Source organism: Nicotiana attenuata, unplaced genomic scaffold (genome assembly GCF_001879085.1).
Source record: "Nicotiana attenuata strain UT unplaced genomic scaffold, NIATTr2, whole genome shotgun sequence".
In the NCBI taxonomy this organism is placed as follows: domain Eukaryota; kingdom Viridiplantae; phylum Streptophyta; class Magnoliopsida; order Solanales; family Solanaceae; genus Nicotiana; species Nicotiana attenuata.
This window is the reverse complement of record NW_017672819.1, coordinates 117,090-140,751: the sequence shown is the minus strand read 5'-3', so window position 1 is coordinate 140,751 and position 23,662 is coordinate 117,090. Positions and strand designations below refer to the sequence as shown.

Here is a 23,662-nt window from a genome sequence, read left to right as displayed (position 1 = left end):
GCCGTTTATAATAAGGTCATTCGTATCGACCTATAGCTACCATATAAGTCCATTGGCTAATATGGTTGTAGTCATATAACATATGCTAATTATATCGTTGTGATTCATAGTAATATCGACCGCTTGTATAATAGCCGGTTATATTAATTTCATTCATTAAGGTCATTCGTATCGGCCTATAGAAACCATATAAGTCCATTGACTAATATGGTTGTAGTCATATAACCTATGCTAATTATATCGTTGTGATTCATAGTAATATCGGTCGCTTGTATAATAGTCGTCTATATAATTTCATTCATTAAGGTCATACGTATCGGCCTATAGCAACCATATAAGTCCATTGACTAATATGGTTGTAGTCATATAACCTATGCTAATTATATCGTTGTGATTCATAGTAATATCGACCGCTTGTATAATAGCCGGTTATATTAATTTCATTCATTAAGGTCATTCGTATCGGCCTATAGAAATCATATAAGTCCATTGACTAATATGGTTATAGTCATATAACCTATGCTAATTATATCGTTGTGATTCATAGTAATATCGACCGCTTGTATAATAGCCGGTTATATTAATTTCATTCATTAAGGTCATTCGTATCGGCCTATAGAAATCATATAAGTCCATTGACTAATATGGTTGTAGTCATATAACCTATGCTAATTATATCGTTGTGATTCATAGTAATATCGACCGCTTGTATAATAGCCGGTTATATTAATTTCATTCATTAAGGTCATTCGTATCGGCCTATAGAAATCATATAAGTCCATTGACTAATATGGTTATAGTCATATAACCTATGCTAATTATATCGTTGTGATTCATAGTAATATCGGTCGCTTGTATAATAGTCGTCTATATAATTTCATTCATTAAGGTCATACGTATCGGCCTATAGCAACCATATAAGTCCATTGACTAATATGGTTGTAGTCATATAACCTATGTTAATTATATCGTTGTGATTCATAGTAATATCGATCGCTTGTATAATAGCCGGTTATATAATTTCATTCATTAAGGTCATACGTATCGGCCTATAGCAACCATATAAGTCCATTGACTAATATGGTTGTAGTCATATAACCTATGCTAATTATATCGTTGTGATTCATAGTAATATCGACCGCTTGTATAATAGCCGGTTATATTAATTTCATTCATTAAGGTCATTCGTATCGGCCTATAGAAATCATATAAGTCCATTGACTAATATGGTTGTAGTCATATAACCTATGCTAATTATATCGTTGTGATTCATAGTAATATCGGTCGCTTGTATAATAGTCGTCTATATAATTTCATTCATTAAGGTCATACGTATCGGCCTATAGCAACCATATAAGTCCATTGACTAATATGGTTGTAGTCATATAACCTATGCTAATTATATAGTTGTGATTCATAATAATATCGACCGTTTATATAATAGCCGGTTATATTAATTTCATTCATTATGGTCATACGTATCGGCCTATAGCAACCATATAAGTCCATTGACTAATATGGTTGTAGTCATATAACCTATGCTAATTATATCGTTGTGATTCATAGTAATATCGACCGCTTGTATAATAGCCGGTTATATTAATTTCATTCATTAAGGTCATTCGTATCGGCCTATAGAAATCATATAAGTCCATTGACTAATATGGTTGTAGTCATATAACCTATGCTAATTATATCGTTGTGATTCATAGTAATATCGATCGCTTGTATAATAGTCGTCTATATAATTTCATTCATTAAGGTCATACGTATCGGCCTATAGCAACCATATAAGTCCATTGACTAATATGGTTGTAGTCATATAACCTATGCTAATTATATAGTTGTGATTCATAATAATATCGACCGTTTATATAATAGCCGGTTATATTAATTTCATTCATTATGGTCATACGTATCGGCCTATAGCAACCATATAAGTCCATTGACTAATATGGTTGTAGTCATATAACCTATGCTAATTATATCGTTGTGATTCATAGTAATATCGACCGCTTGTATAATAGCCGGTTATATTAATTTCATTCATTAAGGTCATTCGTATCAGCCTATAGAAATCATATAAGTCCATTGACTAATATGGTTGTAGTCATATAACCTATGCTAATTATATCGTTGTGATTCATAGTAATATCGGTCGCTTGTATAATAGTCGTCTATTTAATTTCATTCATTAAGGTCATACGTATCGGCCTATAGCAACCATATAAGTCCATTGACTAATATGGTTGTAGTCATATAACCTATGCTAATTATATCGTTGTGATTCATAGTAATATCGACCGCTTGTATAATAGCCGGTTATATTAATTTCATTCATTAAGGTCATTCGTATCAGCCTATAGAAATCATATAAGTCCATTGACTAATATGGTTGTAGTCATATAACCTATGCTAATTATATCGTTGTGATTCATAGTAATATCGGTCGCTTGTATAATAGCCGTCTATATAATTTCATTCATTAAGGTCATACGTATCGGCCTATAGCAACCATATAAGTCCATTGACTAATATGGTTGTAGTCATATAACCTATGCTAATTATATAGTTGTGATTCATAATAATATCGACCGTTTATATAATAGCCAGTTATATTAATTTCATTCATTATGGTCATACGTATCGGCCTATAGCAACCATATAAGTCCATTGACTAATATGGTTGAAGTCATATAACCTATGATAATTATATCGTTGTGATTCTTAGTAATATCGACCGTTTATATAATAGCCGTTTATATTAATTTCATACATATCGGCCTATAGCAACCATATAAGTCCATTCACTAATATGGTTGTAGTCATATAACCTATGTTAATTATATCGTTGTGATTCTTAGTAATATCGACTGATTATATAATAGCCGTTTATATTAATTTCATACATATCGACCTATAGCAACTATGTAAGTCCATTCACTAATATGATTGTAGTCATATAACCTATGCGAATTATATCGTTGTGATTCTTAGTAATATCGACCGTTTATGTAATAGCCGTTTATATTAATTTCATACATATCTGCATATAGCAACCATATAAGTCTATTCACTAGTATGACCTTGTTTATATAATAGTAAATATATAATTCGACATATTTTTATTGGTTAATCTTAATTGTTATAATCTTCACCAAATATCTTAATTATAATAAAAGGAAAATCATGATTAAATTTTAGAACTAAAATGCATTCTAACTTCTTTATTAGGAGGAAAAACAAGATGGCATTTTTGGACTAAAATGTCAAATACAATTTTTGGAGGGAAACAAAGGGAAAAGTAAAAATATGATTGGAGGGAAATAGAAAGTTTTGAGTCTATATATCTCTTAAGCACAAGAACAACATTTCCAACTCTTTAAACAAAATAGATACTCTAAACATGAATGCTAGCGGATGGATTGAACATGAATTCTATCCATGTTTTCGGATGGACGTGCCTAGTTCGTACATCAAGCGTGATTATGTGGTAATTTTATTTTTTAATATTTTCATGATTTGGTAACTGTTGATTATTCCAGCTAGCAATGAACCATGAACCTTATCTTTACATTATGTTCTTGCAGTTTCTTCTAAAGATTATCTTTGGCTATCTTCCTCCTATTTCGGTTAAAACAATGCTTCGATATAATGGGAAGGAATGGGCTGTGACTTCCACAAGTGGTGTTCAGAGAAGACTCGTTAATGGTGGAAATAATTTGTTGTCGACAATAATCTGAAGAAAGGGAGTGTTCTTCTCTTGGAACTAGTTCAGGCTACATCAGGGGCTGTGATCTTCTCTGTTGAAGTGCTAGGATAAACTTATGTTTAGCTTGATAATTTCTTCTCTTTAGTTATATTTACTAACTTCAAGTGGATCAAAGTAATGGATTAATATGATTGTTCCTTATAATATTGTCTGTGTTTTTTCCATTTATTATTGTTATATTTATTTATTTTAAGAAGATTATTGGTTTAAAAATAGCCAATTAAAATTGAGAAATCATTAACAATATATTTAGTGCAGAAGTCCCCCTATTCTTTTCTATCATTTTACAACCAAGAACAAAACTAGGAAGATTATTTTTTTTTAAAGTTTAAAAATCGACATTACTTTGCTCATAGAGATGTGCAAAAATCAACACGAAAAATCAAAAATTGTATTTACCACTACAAAATTTTGGAGACCGATCCGTTATTAATTAGAATTCAACCACCAAGATGAAGGTTAAGACTATGAGATAAAACCTATGAAGTGCACTGTTACTATATGGCAGAAGTGTAAAAAAAATTTTAAAATTAGTGCACTGTTACTAAAGCCCTTCATTTCACATTTGGCTTAATGGCCATTTTTCCCTCCAAAATATTTCCCTCCAAAATTAGTTAATAAACATTGATTATCCCAAAACATTGGTCCCATAAATCATCATTCTCTCATGGGAAGATCAACCAACTTCATATATATATCTATACTATTACGTTTTTATTTTATTTTTAAATAAAATTTATACGGATAGGAAGATCAAAAGCCTTCGTATATGTATACCTATACTATTACATATTTTTTTAAATATACAATTTATACGATGGGAAGATCAAAAGTCTAGTATCTACACACAATATTATTTTTTATACGGTATACAAACTTATACCATACACTTATGTTAAGAAAGCCTTCATTAAAAGCATAATTCACCACCCTTCCCCGTAACCTAAACATGAATGCTAACCTAGAAACTAGTTTGGAGCCATTAAACATGGAAAATAAAAAATACATTGAAGAATAATGTTTGTAACATATTTTTACGAATATTCAAAAAATAATGCATATTCTTTGAACAGAAAGCTAAAAAAAGAAACATAAAAATTTTTACCAATATTTTTAAGATACAAAAATACATTGAAGAATAATTGGAAAATATTTTTACGAATATTCAAAGAATAATGCATATTCTTTGAAGAGAAAAGTAAAAAAAAATAAAATGATATAGCCCGTTGATGAAGTAGTTGTCAAATAGCCGTTTATATAATAGCCGTTTATAATAAGGTCATTCGTATCGACCTATAGCTACCATATAAGTCCATTGGCTAATATGGTTGTAGTCATATAACATATGCTAATTATATCGTTGTGATTCATAGTAATATCGACCGCTTGTATAATAGCCGGTTATATTAATTTCATTCATTAATGTCATTCGTATCGGCCTATAAAAACCATATAAGTCTATTGACTAATGTGGTTGTAGTCATATAACCTATGCTAATTATATCGTTGTTATTCTTAGTAATATCGGTCGCTTGTATAATAGCCGTCTATATAATTTCATTCGTTAAGGTCATACGTATCAGCCTATAGCAACCATATAAGTCCATTGACTAATATGGTTGTAGTCATATAACCTATGCTAATTATATAGTTGTGATTCATAATAATACCGACCGTTTATATAATAGCCGGTTATATTAATTTCATTCATTATGGTCATACGTATCGGCCTATAGCAACCATATAAGTCCTGACTAATATGGTTGAAGTCATATAACCTATGGTAATTATATCGTTGTGATTCTTAGTAATATCTACCGTTTATATAATAGCCGCTTATATAATTTAATTCATTATGGTCATACGTATCGACTATAGAAACCATATAAGTCCATTGACTAATATCAACCGTTTATATAATAGCCGTTTATATTAATTTCATACATATCGTCATATAGAAACCATATAAGTCCATTCACTAATATGGTTATAGTCATATAACCTATGGTAATTATATCGTTGTGATTCTTAGTAATATCGGCCGTTTATATAATAGCCGTTTAAATAATTTAATTCATTATGGTCATACGTATCGCGCCTATAGCAACAATATAAGTCCATTGACTAATATGGTTAAAGTCATATAACCTATGGTAATTATATCGGTGTGATTCTTAGTAATATCGACCGTTTATATTAATTTCATACATATCGGCATATAACAACCATATAAATCCATTCTCTAATATGATTGTAGTCATATAACCTATGCTAATTATATTGTTGTGATTCTTAGTAATATCGACCGTTTATATAATAACCGTTTATATCAATTTCATATATATATATATACATATATACATATATATATACATATATACATATATATATCGGCATATGGCAACCATATAAGTCCATTCACTAATATGGTTGTAGTTATATAACCTGTGTTAATTATATCATTGTGATTCTTAGTAATATCGACCGATTATATAATAGCCGTTTATATTAATTTCATACATATCGGCTATTGCAACCATGTAAGTCCANGAAAATATATATATATAAAAAAAATATTTTTCCCGGGTGGGGGGTGGAGCAGGGGGGAGGTGCGGGGGTGTGCAGAAAAACTAAAAAATAGAAATTTGAAATTACAAAAAAAAAAAAAAAAATTGCGAGGGGAGGAGGGAAGCAGGGTGGGTGATGACGGAAAAAAAATTGAAATTTAAAATAAATAAAAAAGGCCTTTTTGGAAAATGGGGGTTGGGGTTGGGTTGGGGTGTGGGGTCGGTGTGGGGAATAGGGTGGGAAGGTTGAGATTGAGTTTTGGAAAATGTTTTCCCTTGTCTTGATAAGGAAAAATGAGTTCATAAGAAAAATATTTTCCAGAACACTTTAGCCAACCAAACATGAGAAAATTGAAAATCCTTCGTACCAAACACTTCCTTAATCCTTTTTATTTTCCTAAAAGATACGCCTAGTTCTAGTTTTCTTTAGCAGAAATGGAAATTAAAATCTTGTGTAGTCTATTGCCCAACGTACAAAATGATAAATAAGGAAAAAAGAAGAAGGTAAGCTTAATAATAGATTAACGGTGTATTTAAAAATGAGGTTTCTGTAAGATCGAATATAGTTTTGCGTTATTTTTGTTTAATTTGAATAAATTAGGCAGTAAAAGGGGAATTGTTGTCTTTCTGTGCAATAAATTAATTTATTAAGTTCTTTTTTCTTTTTCGACAAAGTTGATGCGTTTTTAATGCTATTATATGTAGTCAATCGCACTTAAGATTGTTAAACTGCTGTGAAAAATTATGATAATTAAGTTTAGGTAAAACATGCTAAAGTTATTTAAGATATTGATAAATTAAATAAATAAAACCATTTAGGGTCTGTTTGGAAAGCTACCCAGTAATTGGAATTAGTGTAATTACTAGGGTTGTAATTACACAGCCTAGTAATTACACAACCTAATAATTACGACGACCTATTTGTTTGTCATAACGTAATTACAATATAACTACAAGCCTACCGTTTGGTTGCACAAGTATAATTATACAGTATACAGTTAGATTAAATTTTAAGTAAGGTAATTATCAAAACTTAAAAGTTAATATAATAAATATATGCCTATAAATATTGTTTTATTAAGTATAAATGATATTAGATTTGGTATTTAAGATGCACATTTTTTTTAGTATACATTAATTTGCAATCATATATTTATAACTAATATTGTAAAAATAATTGATATATATTTTTCAATTAATAATATTTACATACATTTTGTAAGAACATCATGAAATGCATGTTGATAAAATAAATTAATGTTTATAAATATGATGTCATAAATTAATGTTTATAAATATAAGTATAAATAATATTTTTTATTTTAAATAATTTTAAAGAAACTACTATCCATTCAATTTATATTTTTAGTTTTTTATTTTTATCTTAAAATAACTTTAAACTTCAACTTGAGAATACATACATACATATATATATATATATATATATATATATATATATATATATATATATATATATATNTAGTATACATTAATTTGCAATCATATATTTATAACTAATATTGTAAAAATAATTGATATATATTTTTCAATTAATAATATTTACATACATTTTGTAAGAACATCATGAAATGCATGTTGATAAAATAAATTAATGTTTATAAATATGATGTCATGATGTTCTTANATTCATCAAAAGTATATATATATGTGTGTGTGTGTGTGTGTGTGTGTGTGTAAAATAATTATATTATGCCAGGTGGAGATTTTAGGACAAAGCTCAATAAAATTGGAGTTTTAAAATAATAAATGAAATAAAAAAATAAAAATTTACTAATTCAAATTGGGGAATAATTTCACGTTGAAGTTTTAAAATCTATATTTTCTATCTATCTAAAAACTCATCCCATTTACTTTCAAATCGCTGGAAACAATGCACGTGGACCTACCAGAGAGAGAAGCTCTAACTTCTCTCTAATTCTCCATTCCTATACAACCGCTTCGACTTCATCAACCAACCACCATCATCATCCCTGAAGCATCCTAAATGTCACCAATTGACAAACTTCTTCAGTTACCACCTAAGCCACCTGACATAGCCTTCGCCTCTTCACATCCTACGCCTACTACTTTCAAAAACAACGGAAAAGAGTTTAAAATACTCCTAAACTATTGGAAAAGGTTTGAAAATACCCTTCATCCATTTATCGGGCTAAAAATACCTCTCCATCCACTTTTTTGGTTCATTTATGCTCTTTGACCATTAGGTCAATGCTAAATTAAAAAAAAATTATTATTCTTTTTGTAAAACTTAAAAAAAAAATATTTTGCAAAATATTTTCGTTTTTTAAAACTAATTCACCAGTAGTCCACTAATTTAGTAAAGTCTTCTTATTTTATTTTTTTCAGTTTTTACAAAAAAATATTTTTTTTATTTTTTTCAGTCTTTTAGAGCATTTTTTTCAAAAAACTGGAAAAAATGTTTTTAATAAAATATTTTCGTTTTTTAAAAACTTAAAAATATTTTCATTTTTGAAAGTATTTTTTTTCATTTTTTTAAAAGCATTTCGTTTTATTTTCGTTTTTCAGTTTTTTTTTAAAGAAAAAATATTTCGATTTTTTAAAAAAACTGAAAAAATGAAAAAAAAATGTTTTTCAAAAACGAAAATATTTTTAAAAAACGAAAAATATTTTATTAAACATTTTTTTTTATGTTTTTACAATTTTTTTTTTTCAGTTTTTACAAAAAAAATTGAAAAAATGAAAAAAAAATATCTTTTTGTAAAAACTGACAAAAAATGAAGAAGAAGACTTTACTAAATTAGTGGGACTACTGGTGCATTAGTTTAAAAAAGCTAAAATATCTTGTAAAATATTTTTTTTAAGTTTTGCAAAAAAAATAATAATTATTTTTAATTCAGCATTGACCTAACGGTCAAAGGGCATAATAGCTTATTTGGATGGTTGTTACCTATCGTATCGTATTGTATTATTACTTAAAATACAATGTTTTACTTAAATTTTATTGTATCGTATCGTTAAATCCGTCGTTACGTAACGATGAAATGTGCCACTTTATGTGACGACCGATTTGGTGTAGTCGCGTCGTTTCCTTGTGTTTTTCTCTCAATCTCACCCTTCATTATTATTAAATAATTTTATTTTATCATTTACCCTACCTTTTTATATACCTCATCATAATTTTTCTTTATAATATTGCAAGTTTATTCATCATATCACAGGTGCGTGATACCATGAAACGACGCCAAAACGACACAATCCATCCAAACATTGTATTCATCAAACGATATAGTACAATACAATACAATACAATACGATACGATACATTATGAAACGATACGTAACAACCATCCAAACAAGCTGTAAGTGAACCAAAAAGGTGGATGGAGGGATATTTTTAGCCCCATAGGTGGATAAGGATATTTTTAAACCTTTTCCGATAGTTTAGGGGTATTTTGAACCCTTTTCCGCAAAAACGTAACAAATTAATGGCCAACAACACAGCTTCCCAAATCTCCATACAGACTGATTTGGAAAACCAAACGGCTGAGGAACTCCTACCAGAAGCAGATAAAATTTCAAATGACCACAAACAGTCACAGCTAAACTTTCACATTGAACTTTCTAGTGAAGATCTTCACAGAATATACTAACCATGGAGATACTCGGTGATCATAAAACTACAAGTACGTCGTATCCTTCACAACTATCTGAAGCAAAAAATAACAGGACTATGGAAACCTACCGAAAATTTCACTCTAATAGATCTTGGTAATGACTACTACACAGTCAAAATCCAAAAAGAGGAGAATATGATCACAACACTTAAACATGGACCATGGTTCATCAATGGTCACTTCTTGTCTGTCCAAAGATGGGAACCAAACTTTGTTGCTACAAAGACTAAAGAACAATATACAGTTGTTTGGTTAAGGCTTCCCCAACTCCCTACAGAATTCTACAATGGCGAGGTCCTAAAGAGGATAGGTAGGACAATCGGTCGACTTCTAAAAGTTGATGCATGTGCATCATCCACCCTAAGGGGTCGTTATGCTAGGGTGTGTGTTGAGCTCCCTCTCAATGAACCTGTTACGCCCTATATCTATATTGGTCCCACAAACAACTAATTCTCTACGATAATTTACTAGACATATTCTCTCGAACTACGCTAGTTGGCTTTATTTAACCGCTCATTATGACCACGTCAAGGCTTTGTTGTTTCTAAACCTACCTTGAAACCCAATGTATTGATTTCTCGCATACGTTAGGAGTGACGTTGTTCAACAACTACCTAAATATGTACTCTCTCTCGAGCAGTACACACTAAATAGACACAGTCAATTGATGGCCATTCAATCAACAACAACAAACACATAGTTGAACAAGTAGAGAAATCCAACGGCTCAATTATATAAAAACATAAAAAGAATTTATCCTACAAAAGGTTCCATCAAAACCCTAGACATCAAATTAGCTATTCATAATAGTATGTAAAACTACAATACTAAAAATCATAACCAACAATGAAAAATAGGAAGAGGAAGGAAAAACTCGTTGAAGAATTCTCCGCCTTGCTCCCAATGTGTTCTTGACTCCTTAGGTCGAATCCCCGATCTCCTTAGCCTCCTTAGGTCTAAATTATGTCAAAAGTGTGTCCAACCTTAGGTCGAATCTGTGTCAAAAATTGGTCTCCTCCCCTCAAAATACCGTTTTCCCGTGTATATATACCAAGTAGGGTCGGGCCCAAACAATTATACCTCCTCCTGCGCGAAAAAGGACAAGTTTCTAGGCCTGGACGTCCGCATCAGGTCCGCGGTCGCGGTTTCGACCGTGTTTTTCACCTTGTTCGGTTTGGAATTTTTAAAAATGTAAAATATGAAAGTTGTATCCCTTTGAGTTATCTTTCCAAACATATATTGTGGAGCCCAAATAGAGTTTTGAGCGAAAAGTTATGTGTATTTTACTAGACAGTGCGCAATATGCATACTCGATTCTTCGTTTTGTTGCTCTATCATCCGTTAATCCCCGAATACGATCCCGGCTTAATTCCTTGGGCTTTTACTCAGACTTCAAAGCTCCAAATTACTTGAATTCATTCCATAACATATACATAGCTCGGAATCACCCCTACAAGGCATAAAACACACAATTAGTGCAAGACACTAGCGATTAAAGCTCAAACTCAATTAAAGTGCAGTAAATTTGAGTGTAATAAGCGACTAAAATACGTAATTATAGCCTATCATCATCCTTCCAAAATGCTAACTTCCACTATTAGGCGCCGAAACGCCCCAGGGTCATCCAAAATCCAATCCGAACATACGCCCTAGTCTGAAATCATCATACGAACCTATTGGAATCGTCAAATCCCGATTCCGAGGTCGTTTACTCATAAATCAAACCTTACTCAATTCTTTCAACTTAAAGCTTCAAAAATGGGAATTTCCTTTCCAAATCAACTCCGAGCTTCCCGAAATTAAATTTCGACCACGCGTACAAGTTATAATACGTGAAGTGAAGCTGCTCATGGCCTCAAACTGTCGAACGACGCGCTAGAGCTCAAAACGACCGGTCAGGTCGTTACATTACCCTTCCCAGACCCCACTTGTGAAAAACTACTAGGTTTGTTTTTGTTGTTGTTGTTGTTGTATCTATATACAACAGGAGGGGCAAAGACACCATAGTAAGCCAAGTGACAACATAATAAAAAGCCACTTGACAATTTTAGGACAAAATTAGTTAGGTTAGGTAATAATTAATTATTTTAATTTAAATTATAAATTAAATAAATTATGCACTATGTGTTATTACTAATTTTTTACGATTTTTTAATTTGAATTTAAACATAGAAGAAAAGTCTAATTTGAATTTGAAACAATTACAAGCAACATAGTAGGTGTCAATATACTACAAAGTTACTTGATAAATTTTATAATTATTCATGAAAAAATTTTAACCACAAAAAAAAAATCAATATACAATTATAAATTCATTATATAATATACAGAAGTATTATTTAATATTTTTTGCGCATCACACGGGTAATAATACTAGTACAACTTGAGATTGGGAAATATAATAAGTTTATAACCTCATTCAATAACGAAATTCTACTTTAATGACACCACTCATTATATGTCAAATTTGTTAATGATTTATTATTTCTAATACTAGGAGGTGTAGTTTAAAAAACTAGAATAATAACGCAGTTACGCTAAATGAGAAAATAAAATAGACGAGCAATTACATGGAATCACAAGTAAATGTAGAGAAGTAAAAGATGTATACTGTACAAAGCAAATATATTATAAAATTTAAAAAGAAATTAAAAAGTGAAAATAAAATAAAAAGAGATTAAAATAATGGAAATAAAAAGTTATAAAGAAAATAAATTAAAATTAAAACAAAAAGGAAATAAATTAAACAGTATCTTTGTCATTGCATAGTGTAATTATCACTAATTGTTATCTCCCTTTAGTATTGGGAAGTGTTATTACACCTCTTCAATTACACACAATTACATGCTAACCAAGTAATTACTTGGCCAAACAAATATGCCGAATTGTATAATTACATCCTATTATATCCAATCCAATTTTTAGGTGGCTTTCCAAACATGCTCTTATAGGTAAAACTGGCTCATTTGATTAGTTGATTGATGAAATCTTCCTATCCAATATGGTTGTGTATTTCCAATTATTGAACCAAAAGTAGTTTCTTCTTAAAATATTTTTAGATGTATTTTAGTGCTTTTCACAATTCAATTCACATGATATATCCAGTAATCACATGCTGCTACCTTTCCGACGCTTCACGTGCACGCACAACTAGAAGCTTCCGCTTTTTCCATGTGAAGGAGCGCGTGTATCTCACACACGTCAAATCAGCGTGATTGCAATATCCCAACTGTTCTCCACAATTTTCTGAACTTTTCAAAATTCAAAAATCCCTCTAAAATTAAAAATCTCCTTCACCGTGATAACGGCGAACGAACCCCGTTTTTCCACCACCCCTTCAGTATATAAACCCCGACTCCACATTCTTCCATTTTCACAAACCCAAATTCTCACTTCCACAGTATCCCCAATTATCTGCTCAATTTCTCGCGAAAACGAAGCAAAATGCGTGAGATTTTGCACATTCAGGGAGGTCAATGTGGGAACCAAATCGGAGCCAAGTTCTGGGAAGTTATCTGTGCGGAGCACGGTATTGATTCCACCGGAAGGTATCAAGGCGACAATGATCTTCAATTGGAGCGCTTAAATGTGTATTATAACGAAGCGAGTTGCGGAAGGTTTGTTCCACGCGCCGTCCTCATGGATTTGGAGCCAGGAACCATGGATAGTGTCAGATCCGGGCCTTATGGTCAGATTTTCCGGCCCGATAACTTCGTCTTTGGACAGTCCGGTGCTGGTAACAACTGGGCCAAAGGACACTACACTGAGGGAGCGGAGCTTATTGACTCGGTTCTCGATGTTGTGAGGAAGGAGGCTGAGAACTGTGACTGCTTACAAGGTAATTCGGCTGTTGCTTTTCGTGTTATATGCTTCAATTTCCTTTTTGATTTTACGATGTTAACATAATTTCAGTAGATTTTGTGTGTGTGTGTATTTTGTGTGCATGCGCATGTTGCATGTATATTCAACTTGGCAGGAAATAATTTTGATCTTGTAAAAATAGTGCAATATTAAATTGAGTTTAAGTTCTATGGACCAATAATTTTATAAATTATTTCCACAATCAGGTTACCTATTAGATAATTACAGTAAAAATCTCTTGATAAGCATTAATTGGTGATTTAGCTAGCGTTTGGACATATATTTAGTTGAAACTTGAAAAAATAATTTTTGAAGTAGTTTTGAAAAATAATTTTTGGAAGTTGAAATTATGTTTGGACATGCATTTTATTTGAAAAAAATTAGAAGTTTTGTGAGTGGGAGAACAAGTTTCACACAAAATCTACCCTAAACTAGATTTTGGGAACTTGAAAAATAATTTCAGAAATTTTTCAAAAATAGATCATTAATCTATGAACAAACAATGTTTTCAAAAACGATTTGAAAAAACGGTGCCAAAATGTATGGCCAAACGGGGCCTTAGTAAAATGGTAGCTAACCTGCTATCATGTTAAATCAGGTTGAAACTGTTTGTGTATAAACAAATATTTACACTATCATTGTATATACCTTAAATCCTTTAAAATATAGAAGTTTAGAAATTGATATATTCTCCACTCCCTGCTTGAATGCATGTTAGGCCTCTTAGAGAAGTGAAGTTTGAGGTTGTTATAATTTACTGATCATTTGCAATAAATGGAATGGCGTCCAAGTAAATTATCTGCCTTGTAAAGCCTATGAATGTGGATTCTGTTTTCAATTTCAGGTTTTCAGGTTTGTCACTCTTTGGGAGGTGGAACTGGATCAGGAATGGGAACTCTACTTATTTCTAAGATCAGGGAGGAGTACCCGGACAGAATGATGCTTACTTTCTCTGTGTTCCCTTCCCCGAAAGTTTCAGATACCGTTGTTGAGCCCTATAATGCTACTCTCTCTGTTCACCAGCTTGTTGAGAATGCAGATGAGTGTATGGTCTTGGACAATGAAGCTCTTTATGACATTTGCTTCCGAACTCTCAAACTTACTACCCCGAGCTGTAAGTTGTCTTCTTTGATCAGCAATATTTTATCTGATGTAGCTTTACGGTTGTGTTGTTTTGGTTGTTTTATTTCATGCACTACCTTTAGTGCCAAGTGATCTACTGTTTACATTTAAAATGACCGCATGGAATGAGGGCATAATTGTCTTGTTTATTGTTTGTTTATGTCTGGTATATCCTATTTGTTCTTAAGCTTTCATTCATCAGTATGTTAGATGTGGAGTAGTTATCGGTTGATATGTTTGGTTGTGATTAAGATGTTGCTTCATTTTTCTGATCTTTTTAATTATATAAGGTGAATCAGAGGAAAAGTCTGGGGGTGGAAGAGACTATGATGGGCGGGTTATCTTAGTTAAGAAGGTTGGAGACTTAGGGTAAAATGAAGTGGTTGGGGTCTGATATTTGGTTATAGCTTGATGAGTGTATGGATAAACCAGCACTAGAGTTTATTAGAGAATTATCTGGATTACAGAATGTTGTTTATCTGGATCTGTCGTTATGTGATTCGACACTTATGAGTTGGAAAGGTTATGTACCAAAAAAGAAGTTTGTGAAAGAAACTATGTCAATTTAACTGCTGAACTCATTCAACTGCTCAGCATTTGTGGAAGATATGCACAACTTAATCGAACTAATATTTCATTGCATATGGTTATATAAAGATGAACACTGCATATTAGTTCTTTTCTGTTGTCTTTCGTGGTTCATATTCAGAGTTTCTTTCGATCTGGGTCTTGAGATTTTGTTGAATCTGCCATTGTTATATGATTGTATTATGTGGCTATTTGTAGATTAATGTACTGACTCATGATGTTTGCCTCAGTTGGAGACCTTAATCATTTGATTTCTGCCACCATGAGTGGTGTAACTTGCTGCCTTCGATTCCCTGGTCAGCTCAATTCTGATCTCCGCAAGCTTGCTGTTAACCTCATCCCATTCCCTCGATTGCATTTTTTCATGGTTGGATTTGCTCCGCTCACTTCTCGTGGGTCACAACAATACAGAAACCTGACTGTTCCCGAGCTCACTCAGCAGATGTGGGATTCAAAGAACATGATGTGTGCCGCTGATCCTCGTCACGGTCGTTATCTGACTGCTTCAGCAATGTTCCGGGGGAAAATGAGCACCAAGGAAGTTGATGAGCAAATGATTAATGTACAGAACAAGAACTCTTCTTACTTTGTTGAGTGGATTCCTAACAATGTGAAGTCTACTGTCTGTGACATCCCTCCAACTGGACTGAAGATGGCCTCAACTTTCATTGGCAATTCCACCTCAATTCAGGAGATGTTCCGTAGGGTCAGCGAGCAGTTTACAGCAATGTTTCGAAGAAAAGCTTTCCTGCATTGGTACACTGGAGAAGGTATGGATGAGATGGAGTTTACAGAGGCTGAAAGCAACATGAATGATTTAGTTTCTGAGTACCAACAATATCAAGATGCGACAGCTGAAGAGGAAGAGTATGACTATGAAGATGGCGAGGAAGAAGGTCAAGAAGCTTAACTAGTTCAACTTGTGGAGAAATTTTGAGTGCTGTAATGCAGTAGGGCTACTGTTCATTTTTTAAATCTTGTTTAGGGTTTGGATTTTTTTTTTTGCATGCGACATCGTGGTGGCGTAGTTCCTCAGTGCCTTGTAGTTATAGTTGGTATTGCTTCACATACCTATTACTGAAATCTAGCTCTTTGAATTCTATTGGTACAAATATTTTGTGAAAAGGGAAGCGTGGCTTATTTCAAAAACAATTATAGTGTCTCTCAACGTGTCAGTTTAGATTTGTTGATTTTGCGGCTTGAAATAGATTTGTTGATTTTGCGGCTTGAAATATGAAACCTTACCTGTACAAAGTCTGGTGACTGCACTATGTTTTGTTGGGATTAAGATAATTGACAAGTCCTGCCTGCAATTTGCGTTGAACGTTGGCCCAACTAGGACTATGTATTGCTTTACGCAGCCAAGTTGTTGATTTTCTATAGTTATACTCGATGAGATAGATTACTTATGTGATTTCATTAGTGTGCATTAACAATTCCTGTTTTCTTGTTTAGGGTCTGGATAACATGGCTTTGTATGACTGTTCTAGTTGGACAGTTATTGCTCTCTAACTAAAAGATATACAAATTTCTGCCAACGGTAAATAGGATTGGAAACCTAGAAAAGACAAATAATACATTACAACATGTTAAAATACACGGCTAGTGTAAAAAAAAAATATTTTTTCCTGTATATATATGTCAGAATCTTCCCATTATAATAGATCAAATTTATTGCGAAATTTCACTAGTATGAGTTGAGATGTCGTGCTTTATGTGGTTGATCGTGTTAATCGTCTGAATGGATTTTGCTTGTTTTCCCATATTCTTTGAGAACTGAACCATAGTAGCTTGGAGCGAGAGAACCAAATATTTGGCGGAACCTAAGCCAAAAGACAGAATCATAAACACCAATTCTCACCCATCGATTGTGAAGTATTCACTTGGTAGATATGATTCGTTTCTTATCAATTCCTCCACTTGATTTTATGAGAAATATAACAGATTTGCAGTAAGATCTCCCCCAGTAACTCCTGCTGTTAATAAGCAAATGGTTGTTAAGAAATTGATGACAGGTTTGCGGAGTATATAACATATACTAACACAAAATTAGAAACATGAACTTGTGAACCACGCCCTACCCCAAAAATCTGGAGCAACAAAAACAGAGAAATGGGCAAAAACAAGTAGCTCGAATCTATGCGTTGATACTCATTGTCAAAGGTATTGGTTGATATAAATAAAAGAACATTGCAATACTTGATAATCACCTACTTATTTTACATAACACTATAGACTAAGAATAATCTCTAATACAAAAACCAAAAAATCTAGCCAATATATCCCCTGTTAAGACTCAAGGATGATAACCTTGCGCCATTACTGAAAACATCAGAGGCATTGATTCTCGTTTCTTGACCAAGTATTTACGTTACTAATAGCGAATATCATACTTTTATTGTTACTATAGGAGAAGGAACATCAGTACGCAACAATTTTTCTAAGCTCCGAACTTGGGGACTTTAGCAGTTGAAATCTGTGCTAGGAAGTGCTCTGCAACAAGTCGTCGTTGAATTTTTCCTGTTGCAGTCTTTGGTAGAGAGTCAGTCATGAAAACCTTCTTAGGGACCTTAAAAGCTGCGAGATTCTTCTTACAAAATCTCAGCACCTCTGCCTCATCAATGTTTGACCCTTCTCTTGGAATAACTGCACAGTTTATCTGTCAAACATGAAAATATTTGATTTAGTCAGCATACAATCAGAATATGTGAACTCTATGAAACCATAAACATCGCGCTCTGACCATGGGTTCCTAGGTCCATCCCAGTACTTTGGGGTTGATATATACAGGGACGGCTCAATAAGTTTGGTGGCATAAAGCCAAACTTTAATACGAGGCCCTTTTAAAAAAATCGTATATATTTTTAGTTGAAGTAGATTTTTCTAGCTTATTAAGAATAAAATTACTTAAAATTTTTCGCATAAATCATTTAATCTCTCATGTGCAGTATGATCTTAAGTAATAGAAATTGATTCAAAGAAGTTGATAACTTTGTATTAAAAGAATTTTTTGATGTTTCAATATACTTGTTGCAATGATGAAAACCTAGGAAAAAATAGAGTTTAAAAGTGTGTTACATATTTTCTAATGATTAATGTAATCCTTTTTTATATAAAATATTTTACTTTTCAACTTTGAAATACTTAATCTTTTATTCAAAAAATTTGGGCCTCACGAGAAGAGTTGTGGTGGAATGGATAGCATATCTCCTTTTTTAATCGGAAGTATCCGGTTTCAGTATTTGGAACGTAAAAAATCCCTTATAAGGAACAATTCCCACTTTAATAGATTTTACACGGTACGCATTTGAATTAATCAATGTCCCAAATTAAATATCGGACATCAAATAAGAATTGGGAAAAAAAAAATTGGGACCCCCAAAATTTCGGGGCCTAAATCTGGCCGACCTTGGATATATATGTGTGAAAAATATATACAAAAACAGTTAGATGCAGTGGCAGAACTACCTAGTTTGAAGGGGGTTAACTGAATCCCTTCACCCGAGAATTATACTGTGCAAATGGAGTAAAATTGATTTTTTTGTTTACGTGTGAGCTGGTGAATCTCGTTGTCATGAAGAAAAATTTCAAGTATAGTTGTAAAAAGGGTTCAAAATTGACTTAGGTCATAGGTTCAAATTCCAAGGGTGACATCCTAGATTTATTTTTTAATCCCTTGTATGAATTTCTAGTTCCGCCACTGGTTAGATGTATATTTGGAGACCAATCCTCTTTAACTCAAAATCCACAGTGTTTATGTTCTACATGAGCCATTGCTATTAAGGCTTAAGAGACCGTACAAAGCATCTAAATTGCCTTCAAAATAGTAACTGGTTCGTAATAGAAGCATTTGGAAGGGTCGTTGCTAATAGAGCTAGCTTATGTGGTTACCAAAATGCAATTTAATAGCAAGCTCTCTACACAGCGGCACCAAAACGGAAAAAAGAGTTCACGTGGAATAAGATACATGCAAATTAAACAAAAAAATAGACGTCTAACTAATTAATATATACATGTAACATGTCCATATCAACCTCACATGCAACCGATGCTATTGAAACAAACAAACAAATGGAGATCTCCATTTTTCATTAATGGAAGCGGACCAATTCAACAAATATTGGAGTTTATTTCTTACCTCTTCACCATACTTGTCGTCAGGAACGCCAAAAGCAACTGCCTGAGCAATTTCCGCATGAGAAACCAGTACTGCATCCACTTCAATAGGTGATATTTTCTCCCCTAAGATTATAAGTAGGGAAAACGATTATTAACGAGTAATATTGCATCAATTGCTCCAAATATCTTAATACATTTATCTAATTAGCAGAGTTATTTCAACCCTCATAATATTCACCAGATGTTACTATTTTCATAAACTCGACTATCGATTATGACATGACAAGCAATCTTAGAATAAAAAGATTATGGGTGTCTTCAACGACATTAAAATCCGCCTCCTACTGGACCCTAAAGATTATTAAATTGGAAATTATGCAGTCATATGCTAGAAACAAAATCACTCAGAAGATTAGGAAATAGTTATGTTAACACGGCTTCTGCTTTTTACCATTTTATAAATTTGAATTTTGAATTGTCACATCAAGAAGGCCTTAAAGTCTAGCAGATCATGGCCGTCGGAATAACCTCGGATATGCTTTGAAAAAAAGGAGAGTAGAAGTCAATATCATGAACCTAAATGTGGCCAAACTTAGGGCAATAGCAACGGATCAAAAGTTCTACCAACTAAAACTTACATCTTAACAACAAAATATCTAGGGCGGTGCAAGCCATGTTTGATCTAATTTTCTCATACTGGGACCACCAACTTGGCATTAGAGTAAAGATATGTCATATTTACAGTCCTAATTACATCATCCTACAAAAGCGTGTTCCCACCCTTAACTAGCACCAATTAGCAAAAGTACAATTGTTGAGCCAAATTTCTCCGCAAACCTACTTTTTCATGTGATTTGTCATGCTTCCAGTGAGGAATAAGGAACAGTTCCATAATAATTAAGTACTTTCTCCATTCCCTGATATCATTTATTCTAATTTATTAAAATTAAATGACTTTTTTTTCTTTCGTTCTCTAACCGATGGTCTAACGGAAACAACCTCTCTGTCCCTTCCAGGAGTAGGGGTAAGACTGCACATCTTACCCTTCTCAAACCCCACTCGTGGGAAACTACTAGGTTTGTTGTTGTAAATGATTTTTTTCTTTAAATCATGTTACATTAAACTTCTAATGATTTTTATAATCACCCAAATATCATGAATATCTAAGACCAAAAATTTCAAAATTCTTACTTTCTATAATCAAACAAAGAACATTATATTAAGTCAAATATATTCGCTTAAATCAAATATGTTCACGTAAAGTATAAAGGAGGAGTATGAAAGTGTAGGAGCAAGTTACCTCCACGGTTGATTAACTCCTTAATTCTGCCAACCAAATGCAAATATCCATCAGAGTCCAAATACCCCACATCACCAGTGTGAAACCAACCAAACTGGAAAGCTGATTTATTAGCCTCAGGATTATTCTTATACCCTTTTGTTACATTTGGACCTCTAATGCAAACCTCTCCCTTAGCATTAGCACCTTGTACCACACCATTCTCATCCAATATAGCCATCTCTTGACCCACGGGTTTCCCAACCGACCCGGGTATATGCGGGCCATTTTCGGGTAACGGGTTCGAAGCCATCAAATGGGTCGCCTCTGTCATCGCATACGCCTCCAAAACAGGAGCCCCGAATGCTTCCTCTAACCGGGCCATCACTGATGGAGCTAGTGCTGCACTGCAACTCCGAATGAGCCGGAGCTTCGGGTAATTGGATTCGGGTTTGCTGAGGTGGTAATCCAAAAGAATCTGGTGAATTGTAGGTACAGCCGTGTACCACGTGGCGTTGTATTTTTTCATATCTGGCCAGAAAGTTGAAGCAGAAAATCTCCCAGCGGAAGGAAGTGTTACGGATGCTCCGGCTCCCAGTGAACTCAGTAATCCGGCAATTAACCCGTGAACGTGAAATAACGGCAACACGATCACCGTTGAATCCGAATCACTGAGTTTATAAACCGATTTGATATTATTCACTGAAGATGCCAAATTTAGCTGGGTCAGAGGAACACCTTTTGGTCGGCTCGTGGTGCCCGATGTATGAAGAAAAAGTCCAACATCCGACGGGTCGTTAACGATTTTGGACACTGATTCAAGGTCCGACCCGGAAGGAGCAGGGGAAAAGGTGATATCAGAGTCGGCTTGAGGCAGAGTTGCAGTAATATGACGGATTTTCAGCTTGGAAGCTGCGGTTTGAGCCGCTTCATTTCCTTCTTTTCCAGTTATTAAGAGTTTCGATTCTGAATCGGATAAATAGAACTCGAATTCTTCGGTCATGTAAGCTGAATTGAGTGGCGCCGCCGTGGCTCGTACTCGAATTACAGCTAGAAACATGATCACCAACTGTAAAAACAAAATTTAAAACACAATTAGTTCTTAATCGCCTGGTTTGAAAAATCAAATCCTGATTATCACAAAAGAATTAACATCCGTAACGTTCTTATAATTTTTTTTGTTATTCTTTTCAGATTCTGCAAAATTTCCTGAACGTAAAAAAGAAAACAAAGGAAATAGAAATTAGACCTCGATAGTGTTGGGAAAAGTGAGTGCAACGACATCGCCGTGCTTAACACCGACAGATACAAGTTGAGAAGCAGCACGTTCAACGAGTTCTTGAAGCCGTGCATGAGTAATATCAAACTTCCCAGAAATGGAAATCGCACGATGAGAAGGGAATTTTTCGGCAACATGTTTCAACAATCCAGTGAGTGTGAAACTCGCCATAGCTAATATTTAACAGAATCAATAATATAGTACTATATCTTGGAAATTCGGTCACAGATTTGAGGAAAACAATTTGTAATAACAATCAAATTAATGAATAGTGGAGAAGATTGAAATGATGTGAGGAATGGAATGGGTGGTTAATGTATATATAGAGTGGAGGCGGTGAAGGAAGTGATGTGAAGTATAGAAATTGGAACGAAGAATCCAATTTGGATACCAGAAAAACCTTATTTGAGGTGTAGGCGAGACTGAGGAAGGTGGCATGCCACGTGGCGGTTGTTTTGCCCTTTTTAGGGGAGGACTGGCACACTCCTCAATCCTCTCAACTTAGATTACGTGGCATTTTTTAAGCGCGTCCTTTCGTCACTTTCTTCTTGGAATTTATCCTCTAAAATGTGTGCGATTTTTGCTCCCATCAATATTTTACCCAATCGCTCTTCGTTTGTAGTCTGGAATTTAGTGTGGGAAGAGAACAAATTGATAAGGAAATCTTTTTATTTTTGAAAAAATGAGTATTATAATTGATGGACAATAGAGGAGATATGTTCCTTCGAAGTCATCCGATAAAATTGGAATGAGATGATAGAAGAGATCTAACTCGATAACATTGTGCAATTCAAACGGTAGTAGTTGTCTTTTTGCCATTAAAATTATTCAGTTCTAGTGAATTTCGAAAAGAGTTATGCAACTCAAAACCCATGTCTTGAAAGGCTTTTCTGGCACTCGCATTAGGGTTTGCTTCGGGGCGGGCACTATCAAAATTGACGCCCATAAGACTCATGTGTGCGGCTTAGTTCTCTGAGGTTTACGCCCCCAAGCGTCCGGCGGTGCGCCCTAACACGCCTAACGTTCAACGCTTGTGATTTGCCCAACAGTTCCTATGTTGAATTCACTAATTTGCACTATTAACTCTTAAAATTCTTTAATAATTGGATGATTAAAGTTTTTTATCTATAGAAATATGAAAATTGTGAGTAACTCAAATAACGAACATATTATTTTATATTTACTAATTGAGAACATCGTGAGGGTGAATATCATTTGAATATTTCTTCTAAAAATGGATAACTAAAATTTATATCTTTACTTGATAGATCTTCATGTCTTAGTTCTATGTCTCTCAAAATTATCATATATTTTTATTTTACTATTTAAAAAAAAATTTATATTTACTCTTGAAGGAGTAATATTTTAAATTACTGTATTGAAAAAGATATTGTGTATTTACTTTTAAAAAGGTAAAAT

General features: G+C 33.2%; 2 protein-coding genes across 2 annotated transcripts; one reads left to right on the top strand and one right to left on the bottom strand.

The window, feature by feature from the left end:
- The first annotated feature begins 13,378 nt into the window (after nt 1-13,378).
- LOC109214615 (tubulin beta-1 chain-like) lies at nt 13,379-16,756 on the top strand. Its single transcript, XM_019378551.1, has 3 exons — nt 13,379-13,833; nt 14,701-14,970; nt 15,797-16,756. Exons 1-3 carry the CDS (start codon nt 13,440-13,442, stop codon nt 16,474-16,476), a joined length of 1,344 nt encoding a protein of 447 aa, XP_019234096.1. The 5' UTR covers nt 13,379-13,439; the 3' UTR covers nt 16,477-16,756.
- A 937-nt stretch (nt 16,757-17,693) lies between these two features.
- LOC109214614 (oxalate--CoA ligase-like) lies at nt 17,694-22,613 on the bottom strand. Its single transcript, XM_019378550.1, has 4 exons — nt 22,214-22,613; nt 20,986-22,033; nt 19,705-19,808; nt 17,694-18,225 (listed from the first exon to the last, which is right to left on the bottom strand). The coding sequence occupies exons 1-4, from the start codon at nt 22,412-22,414 to the stop codon at nt 18,007-18,009; spliced, it is 1,572 nt and encodes a 523-aa protein (XP_019234095.1). The 5' UTR covers nt 22,415-22,613; the 3' UTR covers nt 17,694-18,006.
- Nucleotides 22,614-23,662: the final 1,049 nt, after the last annotated feature.

What these genes read in the sequence shown, in the direction of transcription:
- LOC109214615 (XM_019378551.1), top strand. Translation starts at nt 13,440, where the DNA reads ATGCGTGAGATTTTGCACATTCAGGGAGGTCAATGTGGGAACCAAATC. An exon ending in GAACTGTGACTGCTTACAAG is followed by an intron (nt 13,834 to 14,700) that starts GTAATTCGGCTG and finishes TTTCAATTTCAG; the next exon opens with GTTTTCAGGTTTGTCACTCT. An exon ending in CAAACTTACTACCCCGAGCT is followed by an intron (nt 14,971 to 15,796) that starts GTAAGTTGTCTT and finishes TGTTTGCCTCAG; the next exon opens with TTGGAGACCTTAATCATTTG.
- LOC109214614 (XM_019378550.1), bottom strand. Translation starts at nt 22,414, where the DNA reads ATGGCGAGTTTCACACTCACTGGATTGTTGAAACATGTTGCCGAAAAA. An exon ending in GGAGTTAATCAACCGTGGAG is followed by an intron (nt 19,809 to 20,985) that starts GTAACTTGCTCC and finishes TTATAATCTTAG; the next exon opens with GGGAGAAAATATCACCTATT. An exon ending in ACGACAAGTATGGTGAAGAG is followed by an intron (nt 18,226 to 19,704) that starts GTAAGAAATAAA and finishes CATGTTTGACAG; the next exon opens with ATAAACTGTGCAGTTATTCC.